Raw genomic sequence first — 17768 nt, 5'->3', positions numbered from 1 at the left:
GAAATGTCAGTCTAACAAATAACTTCAGACGTTTCTCTTTTCAATACGATTTACATATAAAAATTCAACTTTGTACATAATGTATATGTATATGTAGGATACATATAGATATAAACAGGTATTTAAAGTTATACAATATTCATAATTGCTCTACCATTATATGACAGATGGTATTTTATGTATTATCAGTTTCTTCTGTTTCTTCTGCTTCCATCTCCTCTACATTCTCCTTCGTGTCGTCGTTAGATGCAAGTTGTTTGTAACCATTCTTTTTAGTATATATGCCTAAAGGTACCAGCTTAAACACTGCCAATGGTCTCTCTAACAATTTCTATAACAAGGATTACGTATTATTTCCTTATTTTCAATACCTTAAATGGGGCAACAGTCTACTTACCAAAATCCTTGCTTGTGCCGGAGTCAATGGTTGTCCTGCTTTGCACACAGTATATTCTTTGATCAAAGTTACCACCCCTCTCTGCAACGATGTAGGCATTTCTAATTGCCTTAAGTGTGGTTCAATGCTGTGCGAGAATTCCGGCATCGGTCCTTCAGGTAAAGTTACAGTCTCTTCAGGGACAAATCCAGATCTAGCATAGTCTATTTCTTCATATTCCTCGAGCCATTTTAAAACCTTAAGAAATATATTAATTACAACCATGACTATATCATTTTGAACAGAGTACATACCTCCTTTTTACTTCTGTTCGTGAAGAGTAAACCACACTGTCCCCTTAATATTGCAGATAATTTATGAAGACCCTCTGCGATTTCGTTCTCCGGCGATGTGCCAAACGCGAACGCTATCACTTTGTTTTTCCCAAAGAAAAACCGACTGTCTTTCCATTCGGCTCGCAAATCTTTAAGTTTATTGTTACGCATATTATGCACCGATAGAAGGAATATCCGTTTGTATTTCTCGACGCAACTCCTAACATCTTCCACGATCTGTTGTTTCAATGCAAGCCCTTTCTTACTTGTCTTCGTAAGAGATACTGCGAAACGTAAATACACGTTTATCAATTAGTTAAATGCACGTGGCGAACAGTCCTAGGTTAGTCTTAAAGCTAATTCTATACAATTGAATGACAGATCAGTAAAACAATAAGTTAACGAAGCAAAACGTTACTTTTCTTATCCCTTTTCGACTTTGGCATTTTGTTCCAACAACGATTCGGAGATCACGTATAATCAATGAGGCAGTAGTATATACTGGCAGAGGTTGTGCACATAATACGACAATATGGCGCAGTAATATTTGATTGAGTATATAGCAGGTATTTCTTACTTCTTTTCAATTTTAAACAATCGCTTTAAATATTATAATAATAATAAACGGTTCTATAATACTCAAAGTACGATGGTAAAAAATATACGCATGGATATATAATGGTTATGAGTTCGAAAGAATCGTTATCATTGGTAATCAATTCCAGTTGTTTAAATTTATTTAATACAGTTTATAATCGTGAATCGTCCTCGCAATTACATTATAATGTGTGATCAACGTGAAAATATACAGTTTTAGTTCGGACGATTTGAGAAGCGGCGGGAACGATGGACAAGTAGTTTTCGAACAAGCGGAAAACGTCAAGTGAACGCAGTCCAAGATGGCGGCTTCCGCTCGTTGCGCCAGTGCACTCTGTGAGTCGTAGTGGACGGTAGCCGTTGAATACGCCGAAGCCTCGATTTTCTAGGCCGTTTATAACACTCCAAAGGTGAGTACATTTTCGAATATAATCGTGTACGAATGCATAATGTAAACGGAGTCTATCGGAGGCGATGTCTCGCGGAATATCGCTCGGAAATAGTACGAGGTGTAGTTGATAAGCGGGTCGTGTGAACCCCGTAGCCATGTAGTCCCCAAATCATTTTCCCGGATCGCTTGAAATAACCTAGAACTCCTTCGTTTCGTTCAATTATCGTAATCAGAATCGTTCGATTCGTCACTGTATCGTATTGTACACGTCACGTCGATCATTCGTCGAATCAATTAACATTTTGGCAATGTTCGTTGAATTCGAGTACGACGCGAGACAGTCTGAAGCCAGTCATTTGCCGCACGTAGCGATGCGACACACAACGCGACAGTCCTGAGCAAGCGAGATGATTACCGCCATCTTAGTTACGCAGTCGGCGATTAAATTACATTCCATATCTCTAAAGAATCTTTAAAAACGATCTTTAACGCAACTACCTTAACCCGATCGTTCTCATATTTATTCATCGCGTACAAAGACATTAACGGAACAGTAGGTAATCATATGGATGTTAGATCAATATCTTCATTATTTTCTTACGATATTTCAACTCTTGCACTCGTGCAATGCGTGCACGGCAAGGATAGACCGAAGACACGCATTGCGTAGTAGTTTTTGTTCGTACTGTCACGTACGATATCCGGCCTGCTTAACGCTTCAAGTCGCGTTAAAGCACGACATGCGCCTTCTATCCTGGTATACTGCCTCGGCACACGCCCTTTGACAAGTGAACCGATTATCGCGCTTTCGATATTGCTTCTTGGCTGATAAACACCGAGGTCCAGCTTATGTATTCATCGATAGTAATAAGCGATTTTCGTTTCCGTGCAAATTATTACTACTATGAATGTGGGATTCCGCGTATGATGCGTCGCGATTCATTAATCTATTTTTCGCGGAAGATCGTATATATGAAAAGACGAATAGTGAAGAAGATCATACCGGTGATACATCGATTTATTTTTCGTGTATACGGAAAGACAAATGGTGAAACGATGATCATACTGCTCTTATGCTTTACGCTTTTTTCACGTACGACTGTCGATCGGTACGCGCGTGCATAATCGTACAACCAATAGTACGTATGATGTTAATCGGGAATTTTAACGGGAGGTAGGCGTTCGTACGTAGTGGGGAACCCTGAACTCTCCTTCCTTTTGCACTATATCCCCTACTCTTTCTCGGTCATTGAACAACTTCAGTTAGTAAGGTCTAATCTCGCCAAGGCCGAAGATAATGACGATAGCCAGCATCTGCGACAGATCTTCGTTTTCATTCTTCACTCGTTGACGTACATAGAGTTGCCAACAGGACTCGCGTTACGTCGATGTTCGTCGCCCGTTTATTTAGTCTGACAGATTTTTAGTAGTCACATTGCAATTAGATGATCGTCACATTCATGTATTATTTTATCAACAGGAATACGAACGGTGTTTCAATGTAAATTGACCTACAGGCCGGTTTAACTGCGTTTATCTCGGAACGTTTCAGGTGCGCGAGAAAAGTCAGTTGAACGCAAGCGGCAGGGGTTGTTTTCGTTTGGGGCTGAATGCTCCGTTGCACGGTGCTCGAGACAGGGTAGGAAGAATATCAATGTTGTTTCACCCTGTGTCACACTGCAAGGCTACTCGAGCCATCGTCACTTCGATCAGAGTGCCGGCTCACCCGTGAAACCGAGTTTACGGATAATTGGCCGTTCACCACGACCTCATAATTCTCATCACCTTTATGTACCTCGCCTCTTCTTTTATCAATCTTCTCGACTCGTCTGGAAATCTATCGTTTATGCTTGTCAAAAAACAGCCGAGAAGAAATGACATAATAACTAATGGAGTCGGCGACCCACCATTCCCGTTTCCTGACTGAAACGTCGGAGGCTCGATTTCTTTTCAGAGAAAAACCGACGTTGTATAACCGAGGGGTGGGTTTTGTGATCACGGTCGAAGTTTGCGGAAGCATGATACGTGCATCGCGTACAGTCGGAAATTGAATTTTGCTAGCTAATAAGATAGCTCGCTCGAGACACGAGAACGTCGCGTGCGTACGATTGTTTTCCGCGCCCGGTATTTCTAAAAACGGCTGTTCTCTTAATTTAACACCAGCCGCCTAAATGACATTCTTCCTCCTCTTTAAATGAAACATTTAGTCGCTGTATTTCATTCAAAATATATGGAAATTTGATTGATAAATAACACGTGGAGGCAGTTTACGTAATCGTTTCAGCGAAATATCATTACTAATTTTGACAAACACGTTGCAGTAACAGTTCTGGAGAGGGAAACGTATCGACACCCTTGCTTCATTTTCGAACTCTCCGCCCCTGTTATTTGCCCGGTGTTTGTTGACCCAAAAACCCACGTCCCGTCTTGGCCAACTTTTGGACAAACACGAGATCCTCTGGAACGTTGAGGAATTGCTTGTAACCGAGACGTTGACAGAATTTCGACAATCTGGAAGCCTTCCTCGAATGAAAACCTTGTACACGTATATATATGTGTCGCGTAGGTGTGCGTATTTGACCGGCATATATACATGTACCAAGGAGTCATACCAAAGCTGAAACGGTAAGCTTGACATCACTCGCTATTCCAAGACGGCTGACGCAGAAATTCGCGCGAGCTCCACGCGTATGTGTACGGTATGTTTCTGCGAACGTTCGCGTCGGCTAGTGTAAATAGGTGTACACCTTCTACGTACAATTCTTTTCTCTGACAATTTTAAAAGTCGATAACAAGAGACCGAATACGTGTGCTCTATTATTCATCGAGGCGTTGAGTGTGACGAGTTTACAAGAGATACTCACGACTTCTAAGCTTCCTAATATACATACGTGTTTAAAGGAGATACAAAGATTTAAGGAAATCTTCATGCCTTTGTTAGTTATTTACAATGCTATGTGGTATTAATTCCATATTTCGATCTCGTGACTTTCGCCTCAGTGGAACAGATATGGAATTAAGTGCAGCATTTCTTAAGTTCAAACTCCAATTTATTAGACAGCATAGTACTCTGCTCGTTTGTACAAGTTTGGTTGTTCTTATAACTAGTTGGTATGAGTAACCGAGCTACAATGGTTAGAACAGTATAGGAAGAGGAACACTAGAGACAGGATGAGTAGCTAGGAACGACGGTCAAGATGAGTAAGAATGTTTTTCTTGGTATGAGTCAGTTAGTACTTAGAGTGAGGATGTTAGATTTCAGGTGGTCGCTCGGTTAATTATTTCAATAGCGAAAAGCCTATTCGTCGTCCAACATTACTCGCCACGCTGCGAGGTAACGAGTACGATGATTGACAGTCATATAATCGTCGAATAAGTGATTGCATTCTGCCGGTTTCAATATTTGCGAAACGAAAAGGGAAGAAGAGGCTGAGAGTGTAACAGTATCTAGATTAGAGACGAGTCCGGCTAGTCACGGTCAATCCTTTCTCCCCACCTCGAGCTCGATGGCTCACTTGATGGCTCACTCGATGAACTCGAGCTGGCGTAGGATTTCGTCGCATGTGAATGAGAATATCGAGCGTAACGGTAGAGGTGTGTATTAGAAGACGGGTGAATGGCAGTGGCAAAGCGTGCACTTGCTACCTATCTACTTCGATTGCGCAATCTAGCCGCGACTCGAGCTTCGTCTCGCGTCGTCGACGGTATCTTAAATCACCGGAAATCCTAAAACAAATTCTATCCCTTCAGGCGCGTCACTTTTAAGCACGTAGATATTGTAAGATTGTTTCGTCATGTTTACGTTCATCGAAACAAGTGTGTCATTCGAATTCTTAAATACGGCAAGCATTGCACCATTGCGTGTAAAAATCCACTTCTATCATTACTGCAGCACCGTATCATTAACGCGAGGGGACACTAGCATTATTTTGACAAGACGTTGATACGTTTTTTTTCTTTCAATGTACCATGAATGTCCGTCCCTCGAACGATACGCAAAGGCCATACAATACGCGATGCAAATGGAGTTTAATGAAACTGGTAGCAGTTGGTAGGAAATGGGAAACGAAGGGCAGAAATTGTCTGGTTGGAGATCGGAGTCCGAGCGATATAGCTCTGCGCTACCACCTGTAGCACGGCGCCCTTTTCCGAGTACAAGAGCTTCTTCTATTCTGCGAACTCGACACTTCTGTGTTCAATTTTTCCATATATATAAACGAACAAGTTTCTCTTGAAAGAAGAATAACCGGGATAAAATAAGCGGCGTGTAAATCGTACAGATAAGCATAAGAGGCTAGTAGTGGAGTTTATACATATTTCTATTAAAATATTGAGATGTTTTCTAGCTAATTAATGAAAAATATGTATCAACTCGTTATCTAATACGAACGGAAGAATTGGTCTCTGTGTTGAACTCAATGAATTATTTGTATCAGCTTGACGAAATAGTAATACCTGCAATGCTCTGGGTTGTCTCGAGTTGCGACGTGACGCGAGTACTTCCCGAATCTTCTCGAACACGATAATAAATATAGCGTCGTGATGCGTCTACTATCGAAAATCGATGGGGAAAAATCCTTGAATGCCTGCCTGCGGGCTGCGCGATCGACTACGATTCGACGACCACGACGACAACGGTTACAATAGAGAGAAGTTTTTGGTGCGCGAGACGGAAACTTCGAAAATGCGTCGAGGTTTTACGAGGCCGGCATATCGGTGCAAGGTCAGTGTCGCAACAGTTACGCTTCCTCGGTTTCCTCTGAACCCCGCGTGCACGCGTTCTCTTCTTTTCATTCACTGCGTTTACACCCGGTATTTCTTCTCGAAACGGCGTATTCAAGTTGTCTCTTGGCGCGAGACGAGAAGCTCGTTCATGGTCGATGGACGATCGAACGAACTCTCGCCTTATCGGCAGCTACCGGTAGCACTCGGTGGAAAAACTGTTCGTTCCTGTGCCAAACATTTCCTTGCGAATGGTCAGAAAAGATAACATTGCCAGAACTGTAATTGGTATCTATCTTCTTTATGAATTAAACATTGAAACATTTTCTAATCTTCAGACACAAATTGTGTTTCAGGTCACTCCACGGTAGGACTATTGTTAATTGCATTCAGAATCGTGTGACGTATGAAAATCCATGCAACTTCGTTGCGAAAGTTGCCTCGTTAGTCTTTCAAGCAGCAGAATAATCATCGTGTGGGGTACAATTTTATACACATCTCTCTGTGTAGGAGATTATAATATCGTGCGAGAAATGATCGATACTCGATTCAGATACAGCATCTTGAAATCGTTATTTCAAACGAGTGCAGTCCTCCTCGATTCGTTACAGAATTTCTTCAGCCGACCTTCGATGATACCTATTATATTTAACATTGAACCTTTATTGCGTATGTACGTGGATACGTGGTATCCGAAAAGTGAGACGATCGAATCGAAGTGCTTCAGGCACGCGCATTGCCGCCGTAGAAACATAGGTACTTGCTTCGTCGTCTTCTATCGAATTATCTGTCGTTCCTCGTACGAGACGTTCAAGTTTGGCCACGGCGTTCTCAGTACCCGAACAATTGGCATTGCCGAGCCTTTGATAGAATCACAAGAACGACCTTTTAGCTTGTATTCTGTATTATCGGTTTCGGGCATTGTCGGTAGTCGTTCGAGGGTGTCCGAGGAGTCGAGCTGGATGAAAATCCTGAACGTGAAACTTTTGATGAATCGATGGGAGGGGTATAACGGTTTAAGGATAAGTTATGTCGACAAGATCCGCTGGAGAATAAAAAAGTCGCGAAGGGGTTGAAAAGCTGGGGGTGAGCAACAGAAAATGGTGAACATAGAAGAAGGGCGGGTCGGTTGCAGGGGTTGCGCGCGCCTCCGCGGATCAATATTTCATTTTAGCCTCGTCAGTTCGAGAAAGAGAGAGAGAGGGACTTCCTATTCCTGCCCCTCGCCTTCTCGATACGACCATTGTATTCCACATATAACACTTATCCATTTCTGTACATTACCTTCGTATTCGTTTTTCATTGCCGGTCCTCCTCCACGGATTTCATCGATACGAAATATCGTTCTTTCGTCCCATCGAGAGGAATTTCCTACCGCAAAAGTTCTTTTCTTCCTTTTTGATTATCTGATCATCGTTCCTCTTTACGAGAAGAGGAAATTAGGAGGCTTGAGGACAGAAAGGTGTTACGGCCAAGTGGCCACGTACAAAGTTTCGTTTGATAGACTCACCACCGTTCCCTTACTCGTTGTAATTTATCGTTTGCACGTCTGGGATTATTGTTGCTACGTGATCATACGTTGAAGACGGTTTTGTTTAAAATAAAAGCGAATATCGATCGACACACACTGATCGCGACGTTAACAGACATATCCTGTATATTCTCAAAATGATCTGCTGCCACGAGCCAGATATCACGTGTCGATGCACGTGTTCCTCTCGCGTCTCTTGGGATTCGATTTTGCGCGCTTGATCGATCTCTATTGTTTGCATATTTTTTTTATCGATACCGGCAGACAGCTTGTTACATTTTGGTTCGTTCCGCGTGAAACGCTTCGAACGCTTTTGACGTGTAGCTAATGAAAGTTTAACCAGACAGATCATTAAAAGGAACTTATTGAGTCAAACAATAATCTTAGTTGACGGAGGAATATTTAATTATCTCATTTTCCTTTCCTACCAAGTCGTACAATAATTAACAACGAGACAGAGAAGTAAGTTTAAGAGTTCAATGAAGATCAACTAAGACAGAATACATAAAACCTATTAGAAATGAAATTGGTCACATTCGTCTTTCCCGAAACGTGAGTCCACGTCTGTTCTGGCAGTCAGTAATTAATAGACTGCGATTTTAATTTATAAACAAATTAGGTGTACACCGAACACAAAGACACCAAATATAGTAAAAGGAAATTGAATCTGAAATCCGCAGTCTGCTAATTAAGTTTGGTTTCTAAAGAGCTCGTATAGAAGAGAAAAATGAGCAGTGCGTGTGCATTTTGCATGGGGAAGAGAGGAAGAATGATGCGGAAGGTGCGAGGTGCGAGATATCTGTATGTATGTAAATCGCGTGTGACAGTAGTAGTAGTAGCAGATACGTATAGCGTAGTGCGTAAAAGAACGCAGTAGGACGCGGTGCGACGCATCGTACCCCATGGCTGGCGTCCCGGGACGTGAACAGGGACAGGGAGATCCGTGCGCCACTGCCCCACCCAGCCGAGCAGAGCCGGCCATGCTGGGCGAATCGATCAATACTTCGGCTCGGCCACGAGGGTAACCGAGGCGAACCGAACCCACCCGAACAGCGACGAGTCCCGGCACGAGACGCACCGAGTCCCCACCATGAACAGCGTTGCCGGCTCAGTCGTTGTGCGGGAGTGGTCACTGAGGGATGTGTGGTATCGTAACTGAGTGTGACTGAGGAAAAAGACCCGGCGTAGTTTCTCCGCGTAATACGCTCTCGCTCTTTACCCCCCGGACAAAAGGAAACTAGCAGTACCGAGAGAGTTCTAGTCAGTTTTCGGCCCCCTCCCATTTTCGCGCGAGATCACCGAATCGCCAGTCGTGTATTTATTTAAGTATTTATTGTACAAAAGACTTTAAACTATAGGTAAGACTGCAACGATTCGTTCTCCTTCTATATATGTGCCTCCGTTCCGCTAACGCCTTTTATGTCTCTCATCTCCTCCAGAATTTACGCGTATTGCCAGTATCTTTTACTATTAGCTATATGCCTTTTTTCTCCCTTGCTGATCGTCCTGATGCATGCCAGATCGCCGCGACGAACGACCTTTCCCTATGTGCATTTCCAGCCGGACTCCTTTTCGAGTCTGAGGCATCTCGAGAACGTGCTAGAAACTCGGTTTCCGCGTCGCGTTTTCCTCCGGTCGACCGAAGAAGTCGAGGAAAGTGAACCGGCTATCGATCTCCGCGATATAATGCTGCGACGCAGAAGAAGTGAATCGGTACGATCCCCGCAGTGACGCCGATTCGCGTTTCACCGGAAGCAAGGCGATCCGTCGGTCGGTTTCTTTGTCCTCGACTTGTTCTCGTTCGCATCGCGACAGAAAACGGTCTTGAACGCCTTGAGTACGGGGCGTGTTAGCTAAAGAGAAGAACGTGCAAGAGGGAGAGGGAGAGAGGGCGAGGAAAGAAAGAAAGAGAGCGAAGACGAGGAATTTCGCTCTCGCTTCGTGAAAGTAGCGCCGTGGCGCTCCGTTTGGCTGCTCCCTCTTCGGCTCGGCTATGCGACTACCGTCGGCTATAACCTCAAACTATTTGCGATGATTCTACGTAATATTTCTTTTTTTCCTTCAAGAGTTGAGCGCGAGCGATCTTCGACCTAGCGAATCTTTCGACAATAGCAATTTTTAACGTAGTCGATTACGCGATCGCGTAAATTGAAAATTAGATAACTCGCCTCGGGAGAATGGTAGCTTATCACGAGGAGGATAATGTAAGGCGATATAGATAAACTTGGATAGGTGCCGTTCGATAAAGTTCCTGTTCTTATCAATGCGACGGAGATATTACGTTTTCCGATCCGCGCGACATCTTCGCTAGCCACATTAATTAACTATTCGCCCGATTACCATGTATGTTCTTCATATTCTACCGAGTCTATAGATCATCTTGAATTAGAATCAGAGAAAATTTTTGGAAGCACGAATAGGCATAGTACAGAACTTGTACGGAGAGATATCTCGTTTCTTTCGGGTTTCGTCCGATTGAAAAGTCTGCGCCGGAAATACTATTTCACTGGCAACGTGGGGTTTCTCATCGGTTCTTCGGTAGATCCGGCAACAGTGTCGCCAAGCCTCTGCTAACCTAAAGCCAGGTAATTGTGCGCGATTAAATATAGGACGTCGAATACACCTACCGGTTTAATATTTCTATCCGGGTTCCTTTGAGGAGGAACGCTGTTTGACCTTCCGTCTAGTCACGTGTATTTTATTCACCGACGCAAATAATCGTTTAACGACACGAAAATTCAAAGCATCGATTTCACTCTCTATCGTTATGTACAAATCGTTGAAAAGAATAAGATAATAATGTAAGCAATATGATCTCATTAGTCTCATTCTCCTTCGCTGTCAATCTGACGAATGTCAAAGGAATTCTGAATCGTCGAAAACCGCTAATTATATCGCTGCTGTACGTGTTCCAGTTAGTAATATCAATGCTGTCGTCTAGTCTACTTGCACTTTGTTTTCATTAATAACTCCATTTGTGCGAGGACGGAATTTTATTCTGGCCTGTCGAAGTTAGAAACGAGAATATGCATAACAATTTACGATTGCTCGCTCCTCTTCAACGTCGTACAATAGCATTTCCTGTCCGCGGCGAATATCACGAACCGGAAGTGTGTAAACGCGAAACTCAATCGCACTTGGTTTTCATACGACGCACGATTGAAAAATGGTTGTTCTTTCCACCTCCTCGGTCTTTGGTTATGCAATTGGACGAACGATAATGCTGATAGCAATCTTTCGACTATTGTCGCCGATATTTTTACAAGTGTAATTAAAATGTTAAGAGGGAAAAAAAGAAGTTGCGACGTAGAACAATGTTCGGCGAATTGGGCAGGCGCGAAACATGGAATTGCGGGCGCGTGCGCGTGCTATGCACTTGGAAATAAATCGTTTACGAGGCGCTTTAAAGCTGCGCAATAGCGTGGACGCGTTTACCGATGCACACGTACAATACTGTTGATCGCTGTTCGGCTGTTTAAGCCAGCTATTCAAAATTACATACCTTCGATACTACCGATCGAACTTATACTCACGTTTCAACTCGGAAACTTATCTTTCATCGAGTTATACGCGACGATTGATGGCTAGTAAAATTGTTAACAATTGTTCAACAGTAAATTATCGATGAGAATCTGACGGTCAGTCGTAGATCTTACCGTGAATCGAACGGAGTTTGCGCGATGTAGGAAAAAAAAGATAATCGATACACGAAAGGAACGTAGATAACAACTTCAACACGGATTACAATCGTGAGACTGCTAGTTTTATTAGACAGTATTTTGCATGAAAGTCTGCAGCCTGGATGGAGATCAAGCGTTATGGAGTTCTCCCGTTGGATAAAATTCCTTCGACCGCATTTAGTCAGCTCCATTTTCAGAAATCTTTTTTTATGAATCGGAAGAAATGAACCGGCGAGCAGAATAAAAATACGAGAGCGTGCGTGTTCACGGTCGACGTACGAGAGGCGTGTTAAAACGAGTCGGGATGTTTAAACGCGTGCGTTACTATGGTTAAGCGTCGTAACGCCAGCCCGGCGTCGTGACTCATCGTGCCCATAAGATTATACCCACGTTGCGTCGAGTTTAGTCCTTTCTCCAACCATCCGTGTCGATCGATTATTTTCTACATGGTTTCGACCTTCTTTCCCCTGTGAAAGTGTAACAAACAGAGAGACGTTCGAACTGTCGACGTCCTTTAAACAGGAAAAACAATAGGTTAGGTATCGAACAAATTCGAACGGTTTTAAATTAAATCCATTTGACTCGAAGGATCAAAATCGTAAAAGCGTTTTCTTGGTCATCGACAAATAAATGAATGACTTTTAAACTGCGACAGTCTTCCTACGAAAAAACTTGCGTTCAAGCTTAAAGGTGGGTAAAGAAAATGTATGGCGATGTACATATCGTGTCGAACGAGGCCAGCCAGGCTGAAGCGCGCGCGTGCTCCCCGTCCACGATCATACTACCTACGTCACCTTCTGTTCTAAACGCGTCGGTGAAATCTATTCTCACCGACGAGTCTCGGGTAGAAGAGAAAAACCGCTCGACATTGAAGCCGCGTGCTACCGCCGGCGTTACTCTCTTGCGTCGATGAACGCCTCTTCTCCGTAACTCCTCCTCTTTCTATTTCCTCTTTCGGTAATTTCTTATCTTCATCTCAATTCGTTACGTCAAACTGCATCGTATCGCGTCCCTACGCAATGACTCACGCGATTGATCCATGTGTACAGCTGAAGTTAATCTTCAATAAATTAATCGATGAATTATCAAGTAGCATACGTGAATGAACGTTTCATTGTAGAGACGAGAAACTCGTTTGGTCGTCTTGCCGTAGACTGATCGATTTTGTTTTCCAGCCGACACAATGTCTGTGGACAAGGAGGAATTGGTACAGCGTGCAAAGCTTGCCGAGCAGGCGGAAAGGTACGATGATATGGCAGCCGCGATGAAAGCAGTCACGGAAACGGGAGTCGAGTTGTCGAACGAAGAAAGGAACCTGCTGTCAGTAGCGTACAAGAATGTAGTTGGCGCAAGACGTAGCTCGTGGAGGGTAATATCCTCTATCGAGCAGAAAACCGAAGGTTCCGAGCGCAAGCAGCAGATGGCCAAGGAATACCGGGAAAAGGTTGAAAAGGAGCTTCGCGAAATCTGTTACGACGTATTGGTAAGAGCTCGTTCCCTTTCTCTTTCGTCCCTTGTCATTCTCAGTTGACGTTGAAAGAGAATAAAAGAGCGGGTGCGCTCGTCGATTCAGTAGCTAGTTTTTGGTGTTACGGAGGATCGGTTTACGCCGGCGAACGATCCTCTTTGTCGCATCTGCGTATTCCGAGGGTTTCGGAACCTAAGATCACTCACCGGTTTAAATTTCACGCGGCGCGGTTGCATCTCTCTGTAGTATCTCGTCTTACGACCTCTTCTCGTCGTGTAACGGGCGTAACACAGCTTGCTTCAGCTTCAAAGAATATACACCTTCCCTTCGCGTTTCGTCGATGCTGTCGGTTACGAAACGCGTAGCGATAACGTTGATCTGTCGTTCAAATGCAGGTGTGCATACACACGTGTTCTAGAATAATCTAACGCTTCCGTTGGTTTCAATTCGAGAATTCGAAAGAGAAATAACATGCTGGCATTTCGTTTCATATACCAGTAGTACGGCTTTTAGGAAATTACAAATTAAACGTTTCGAGTCACGCGAAATAAATTGCACGATTCGGGTTTGCAGGGACTCCTTGATAAGTACCTGATCCCCAAGGCTAGTAACGCCGAGAGTAAAGTATTCTACCTCAAGATGAAGGGCGACTACTACAGGTACCTCGCAGAAGTTGCCACCGGAGAAACCAGAAACGGTACGTAGTTGGTAATTCAGTGAACTTGCTAACAATAACATTACTTCTCCCGTGATCGATCAATTCCGTCTGGAACTGGTTTGTTCAATGACAATTCCCCTACGTCACCGACGTTCGTTCGCATCGTTCTATGCTCGATTCGTACACGGCATCGTCGAGTACGACGATGTCCCAGAGAAGATCCTTCTTACTTGAGATGGTCAGGTAAACATCGAATTCGACGAGCGCCTTTCCACGAACAGAAAGTCAGCGCACAATGGTCTCGTACCTGTGCCCGAGCCCCGTACCTAAATACGTCAGAAAAGAGGTGGCACAGCTGCGTCGACAGATGTGCCTCAGTGAAACCGTCCCTGCGGCACGGTCTAAGATTCTTAAAAAATTCCGTGACGCGTCCGCGTATATGCACCTGGCTCGAACAGAGAAAACCTTTCTGTCTATGGTTGCTGGAATTTAAAGCCGCGCATCCTTCTTCGTGACCACGAAAACGTATGTTCCGTTTCGTTTCGTCTTCGTATAGTTACGTTTTAATAAAGTCGGGTCGATGATTGGAAGGTTCCGAAATTCGCGATTAGCTCGGACATCGGAAAAATTCTGATCACGGTTCAACGGTAGCTAACGCGCGTCAGATTACTCTTAAAGGAAAGTTACGAATCATTGCTGATAATTTTCCACGTGATGTATATCCAGCCGTGGTAGACGACAGCCAGAAAGCGTACCAGGACGCGTTCGAAATCAGCAAGTGCAAGATGCAGCCTACTCACCCGATCAGGCTAGGCCTCGCCCTCAACTTCTCCGTTTTCTATTACGAGATCCTCAACTCACCAGACAAGGCCTGCCAGCTGGCCAAACAGGTATAATTCAACGAAAGGCGAGGGTTGACACGCATATCGATTATACGAATTGATAGCAATCGCGAAAAGATGCGAAACGATGGTGGTGATGCAGTGGAGGCAGAGAGAAACCGATGATCACGTTTCGTGCCACGTATGGGGTGAAGGAAGAAGCAACATTTAAAAAAAATTACGTCGTATTTCGTGTTCTTTACCCGACTTTTCATTCACGCAACGACGACGCGTACGACTCGCTGTATAACGAGTTCCGCGAACGAATCGCATACGCGTGACGCGAGCCGATCGAGATGATCGCTCGCATCCTTTCCCTGTCTCCTTCCCGTTCTTCCCGTTACCCCAAGGTCCGTACGAACAGGCCGCGACACAGTGGGAAGCTGGTTTCGCACATTTGTAGAAATTGTAATCTGGATTTCCCGGTTTGCATTACAGCGGTAGTCGAGGATTCGCAGAAAGCGTATCAAGAAGCGTTTGACATAGCAAAGGCAAAGATGCAGCCCACGCATCCCATTAGGCTCGGTCTCGCTCTCAACTTCTCCGTTTTTTATTACGAGATCATCAACTCACCAGACAAGGCGTGTCAGTTGGCCAAACAGGTATAATTTATTGAGAAACAATGAGGAAGCGTCGAATGTCGAGCAGCAATCGCGGGAAGATATAAGCGTAAACGGTGATGGTGATGCAGTGGAGGCAAGAGAACGATAGCCCATTTCTTTTTGTTCGTCTTACTCGTCGGCGTGATCCGCGTGCGCGAAAACAGGGGATATCCTCCATTCCATTCTCCTTTTTTCATCCCCCTATCCTATTTACGTAGATGTACGTTGACGAAGGTTTCGTTTCTGGTCCTGTTATTTTTCAAGTTTTTAATTTGGTCAACTCTCGGTTTGAATTACAGCGGTAGTCGAAGATTCGCAGAAAGCGTACCAAGAAGCATTCGACATAGCAAAGTCAAAAATGCAACCTACCCATCCAATCAGGCTCGGTCTTGCTCTCAACTTCTCCGTCTTTTATTATGAAATAATTAATTCTCCGGCTAGAGCCTGTCATCTTGCCAAGCAGGTCAGGGATAATAGACGGTTTACTGCTTGATCGAATTGATTTTCGAAATAAATAAACCTACCCTCTATAACCGATGATCGATGCAACCAGTGTGCCGTGGTACTAAAGTTTTTTTTTAACGTTTACTAACTTGTAAAAAAAAAACGAGAATTGTATGACGATTGCTTTAACGAGTCTCCACTGTATCGGTGACCATTCCGAGTCGCTCGCAATTTATATTAACATGTTCGTAATTTAATTCTAATATGTACAAAATACTGATTTGTCGCTTTGCACGAACGTGTGATATCGGACGAATGCGAGTTGTTTCGTAGCTTGTCGCGATTGCTGAATAGAAAATCGTGCGTGTGAGTCAGGCGGAAATCGATCATTCGAGAAAATAATATGTATTTCGTAAACGTTTGCAGGCCTTTGACGACGCGATTGCAGAGTTAGACACACTTAACGAAGACAGCTATAAAGATTCTACGCTAATTATGCAGCTTTTGCGCGACAACCTTACTCTCTGGACCAGTGACACGCAGGGTGACGCGGACGAAGCACAGGAGGGCGGAGATAACTAACCTTCCTAAGCTTAAGTCCTTTCTAAACCTAATAAGAACATCCTATTCTCTATCGCCCCCTAACTCCCCGTCCCTTGAAATGCTCACCCATCCATCCATCCGAGATCGATTTATCCATTAGCCTGTCCCTCTCGCCCCCTCGCGTACCTCGTTTCCTTCTTCCTTCCTACCTTCTTTCTTCCTCCGACCCACCCGTACCGTTTCTTTTTCTCCATTCCATTTCCCTAGAACTGTCGCAATTTCTGTCTTGAAAAAATTTTCATCGACGACCCAAACCCGTTCCTCCCCACGTTCCCCTTCTTATTCCCTTCCCTTTCCTTTCTTTCTTCCACATTTCGTAAGATCACCGTCATTCTTTCCGCGATCCTTGTTTCCTTAATCTCCTTGAGAATCGTCACCTCTTTGTTCTGTGACACCGCGCACCGCTGCCAATGCCACCGCCACAGCTGTTACGCCCAGTTCGAACACGAGGATCCTCGCACTCGACCGTGTCCTTTCCTGAAGGATCGATCCGCGTGCTGATCGTTGCTGATGTGTACACGTCGGCACGATATATCCAAAGTCAACTGAATCGTTTTGACTCCGAAGGGGGCAGAGAGAGACAGAAAATTCTCGATCTTTCAGAGAGAGGGGAAGAGCGACGGGTGAAGAAGAAAAGTAAGAGAATATCGGAGGACATTGCGTGGCGCTATACACTTAACAGCCCCTTGATGAAAGGTAGCGGTCGAGTGATGAGAATTGCTCGGTCTCTGGCATCATCAAATTTGTTCGAGGAAAGCGTATCGACTTGTGTTTGTGTGGAAGAACAGGAAGGAACAAATCGTGGATGAACAGAGGAATGGACAGGAAAGAGAGTATTCGTTTCGCAAACCCTGTCTCTTCGTACAACGTTATCTATCAAGGGAAACACTTACAATTCGTGCAGGGCAAGAGTGTACATGTGTATAAAGAAGAGGCAATCGATAGTAGATATGAATCTGCAACCTATCGAGGCAAAATGTTCGATGTACTAGTCGTTGAGAGGTCTGTAGAAACATAAACGCGACGATTCCACCGTTGTGGGATGAGACACGGGATGCGAAAAAAACACAACCACGTAAAAGGAAAAGATAAAAAAACCACTGTCATTACTCTCAGATCTGCTCACTTATTTACCATTTCTAAAATATTCGCTAAACAAAACAGAAATTCGATAAAAAATCAAGTCAAAAGAAAACAAGCACGCATGAATCTAACTACATTATATCCAGCTGTCATTAAATTAAATTTCACATTGTCTAGCAAGTACGATAATTATTATATGAAGGGAAGAACGCAGGAGGAGAAAGAAGAAAAAATACATTAAGTTATTAAGTTCCAAAATAACATCGGTGGTGACTTAATTTTTACATTTGATACTTTTTACACATTGCACATATAGAAAGTATTTACAAAATAGAGAAGAAGCTCTTATGCACGCGCGCGCGCGCGCGCGCACGATAATCATGTGTGCGTATCCATT

At 43.9% G+C, this 17768-nt stretch overlaps 2 protein-coding genes across 7 annotated transcripts; one reads left to right on the top strand and one right to left on the bottom strand.

Annotated features, from left to right (window-relative positions):
* Window positions 1-31: 31 nt before the first annotated feature.
* On the bottom strand, window positions 32-1266 carry RpLP0-like (ribosomal protein LP0-like). Its single transcript, XM_018036392.2, has 4 exons — window positions 1130-1266; window positions 691-995; window positions 398-634; window positions 32-331 (listed from the first exon to the last, which is right to left on the bottom strand). The coding sequence occupies exons 1-4, from the start codon at window positions 1155-1157 to the stop codon at window positions 176-178; spliced, it is 726 nt and encodes a 241-aa protein (XP_017891881.1). The 5' UTR covers window positions 1158-1266; the 3' UTR covers window positions 32-175.
* Window positions 1267-1609: 343 nt separating this feature from the next.
* On the top strand, window positions 1610-17632 carry 14-3-3zeta (tyrosine 3-monooxygenase/tryptophan 5-monooxygenase activation protein zeta). 6 transcript variants are annotated; one of them, XM_026819403.1, is made up of 5 exons: window positions 1610-1718; window positions 12808-13115; window positions 13674-13797; window positions 15541-15704; window positions 16112-17632. In XM_026819403.1, the coding sequence occupies exons 2-5, from the start codon at window positions 12816-12818 to the stop codon at window positions 16265-16267; spliced, it is 744 nt and encodes a 247-aa protein (XP_026675204.1). In that variant the 5' UTR covers window positions 1610-1718; window positions 12808-12815; the 3' UTR covers window positions 16268-17632. The 6 variants fall into 6 exon arrangements, with proteins under 6 accessions (XP_026675204.1, XP_026675200.1, XP_026675203.1 ...); XM_026819399.1 differs by lacking the exon at window positions 15541-15704 and adding an exon at window positions 15078-15241 and having other exon boundaries at window positions 1611-1718; XM_026819402.1 differs by lacking the exon at window positions 15541-15704 and adding an exon at window positions 14485-14648 and having other exon boundaries at window positions 1611-1718.
* The last annotated feature ends 136 nt before the right edge of the window (window positions 17633-17768 follow it).

Source organism: Ceratina calcarata, unplaced genomic scaffold (genome assembly GCF_001652005.2).
Source record: "Ceratina calcarata isolate Rehan_Ccalc_2016 unplaced genomic scaffold, ASM165200v1 scaffold151.2, whole genome shotgun sequence".
Taxonomy (NCBI): domain Eukaryota; kingdom Metazoa; phylum Arthropoda; class Insecta; order Hymenoptera; family Apidae; genus Ceratina; species Ceratina calcarata.
Note: the sequence above shows the minus strand (reverse complement) of the source record. Positions and strands in the feature narration are given on the sequence as shown.

Excerpts from the sequence above, each read along its gene's own strand:
- RpLP0-like (XM_018036392.2), bottom strand. The coding sequence starts at position 1,157 with ATGCCAAAGTCGAAAAGGGATAAGAAAA. Across the intron at positions 996-1,129 it reads GTCGAAAAGGGATAAGAAAA|TATCTCTTACGAAGACAAGT; the intron begins GTAACGTTTTGC and ends TACGTTTCGCAG. Across the intron at positions 635-690 it reads CGAACAGAAGTAAAAAGGAG|GTTTTAAAATGGCTCGAGGA; the intron begins GTATGTACTCTG and ends ATATTTCTTAAG.
- 14-3-3zeta (XM_026819403.1), top strand. The coding sequence starts at position 12,816 with ATGTCTGTGGACAAGGAGGAATTGGTACAGCGTGCAAAGCTTGCCGAG. Across the intron at positions 13,798-15,540 it reads CACCGGAGAAACCAGAAACG|CGGTAGTCGAAGATTCGCAG; the intron begins GTACGTAGTTGG and ends TTTGAATTACAG. Across the intron at positions 15,705-16,111 it reads CCTGTCATCTTGCCAAGCAG|GCCTTTGACGACGCGATTGC; the intron begins GTCAGGGATAAT and ends AAACGTTTGCAG.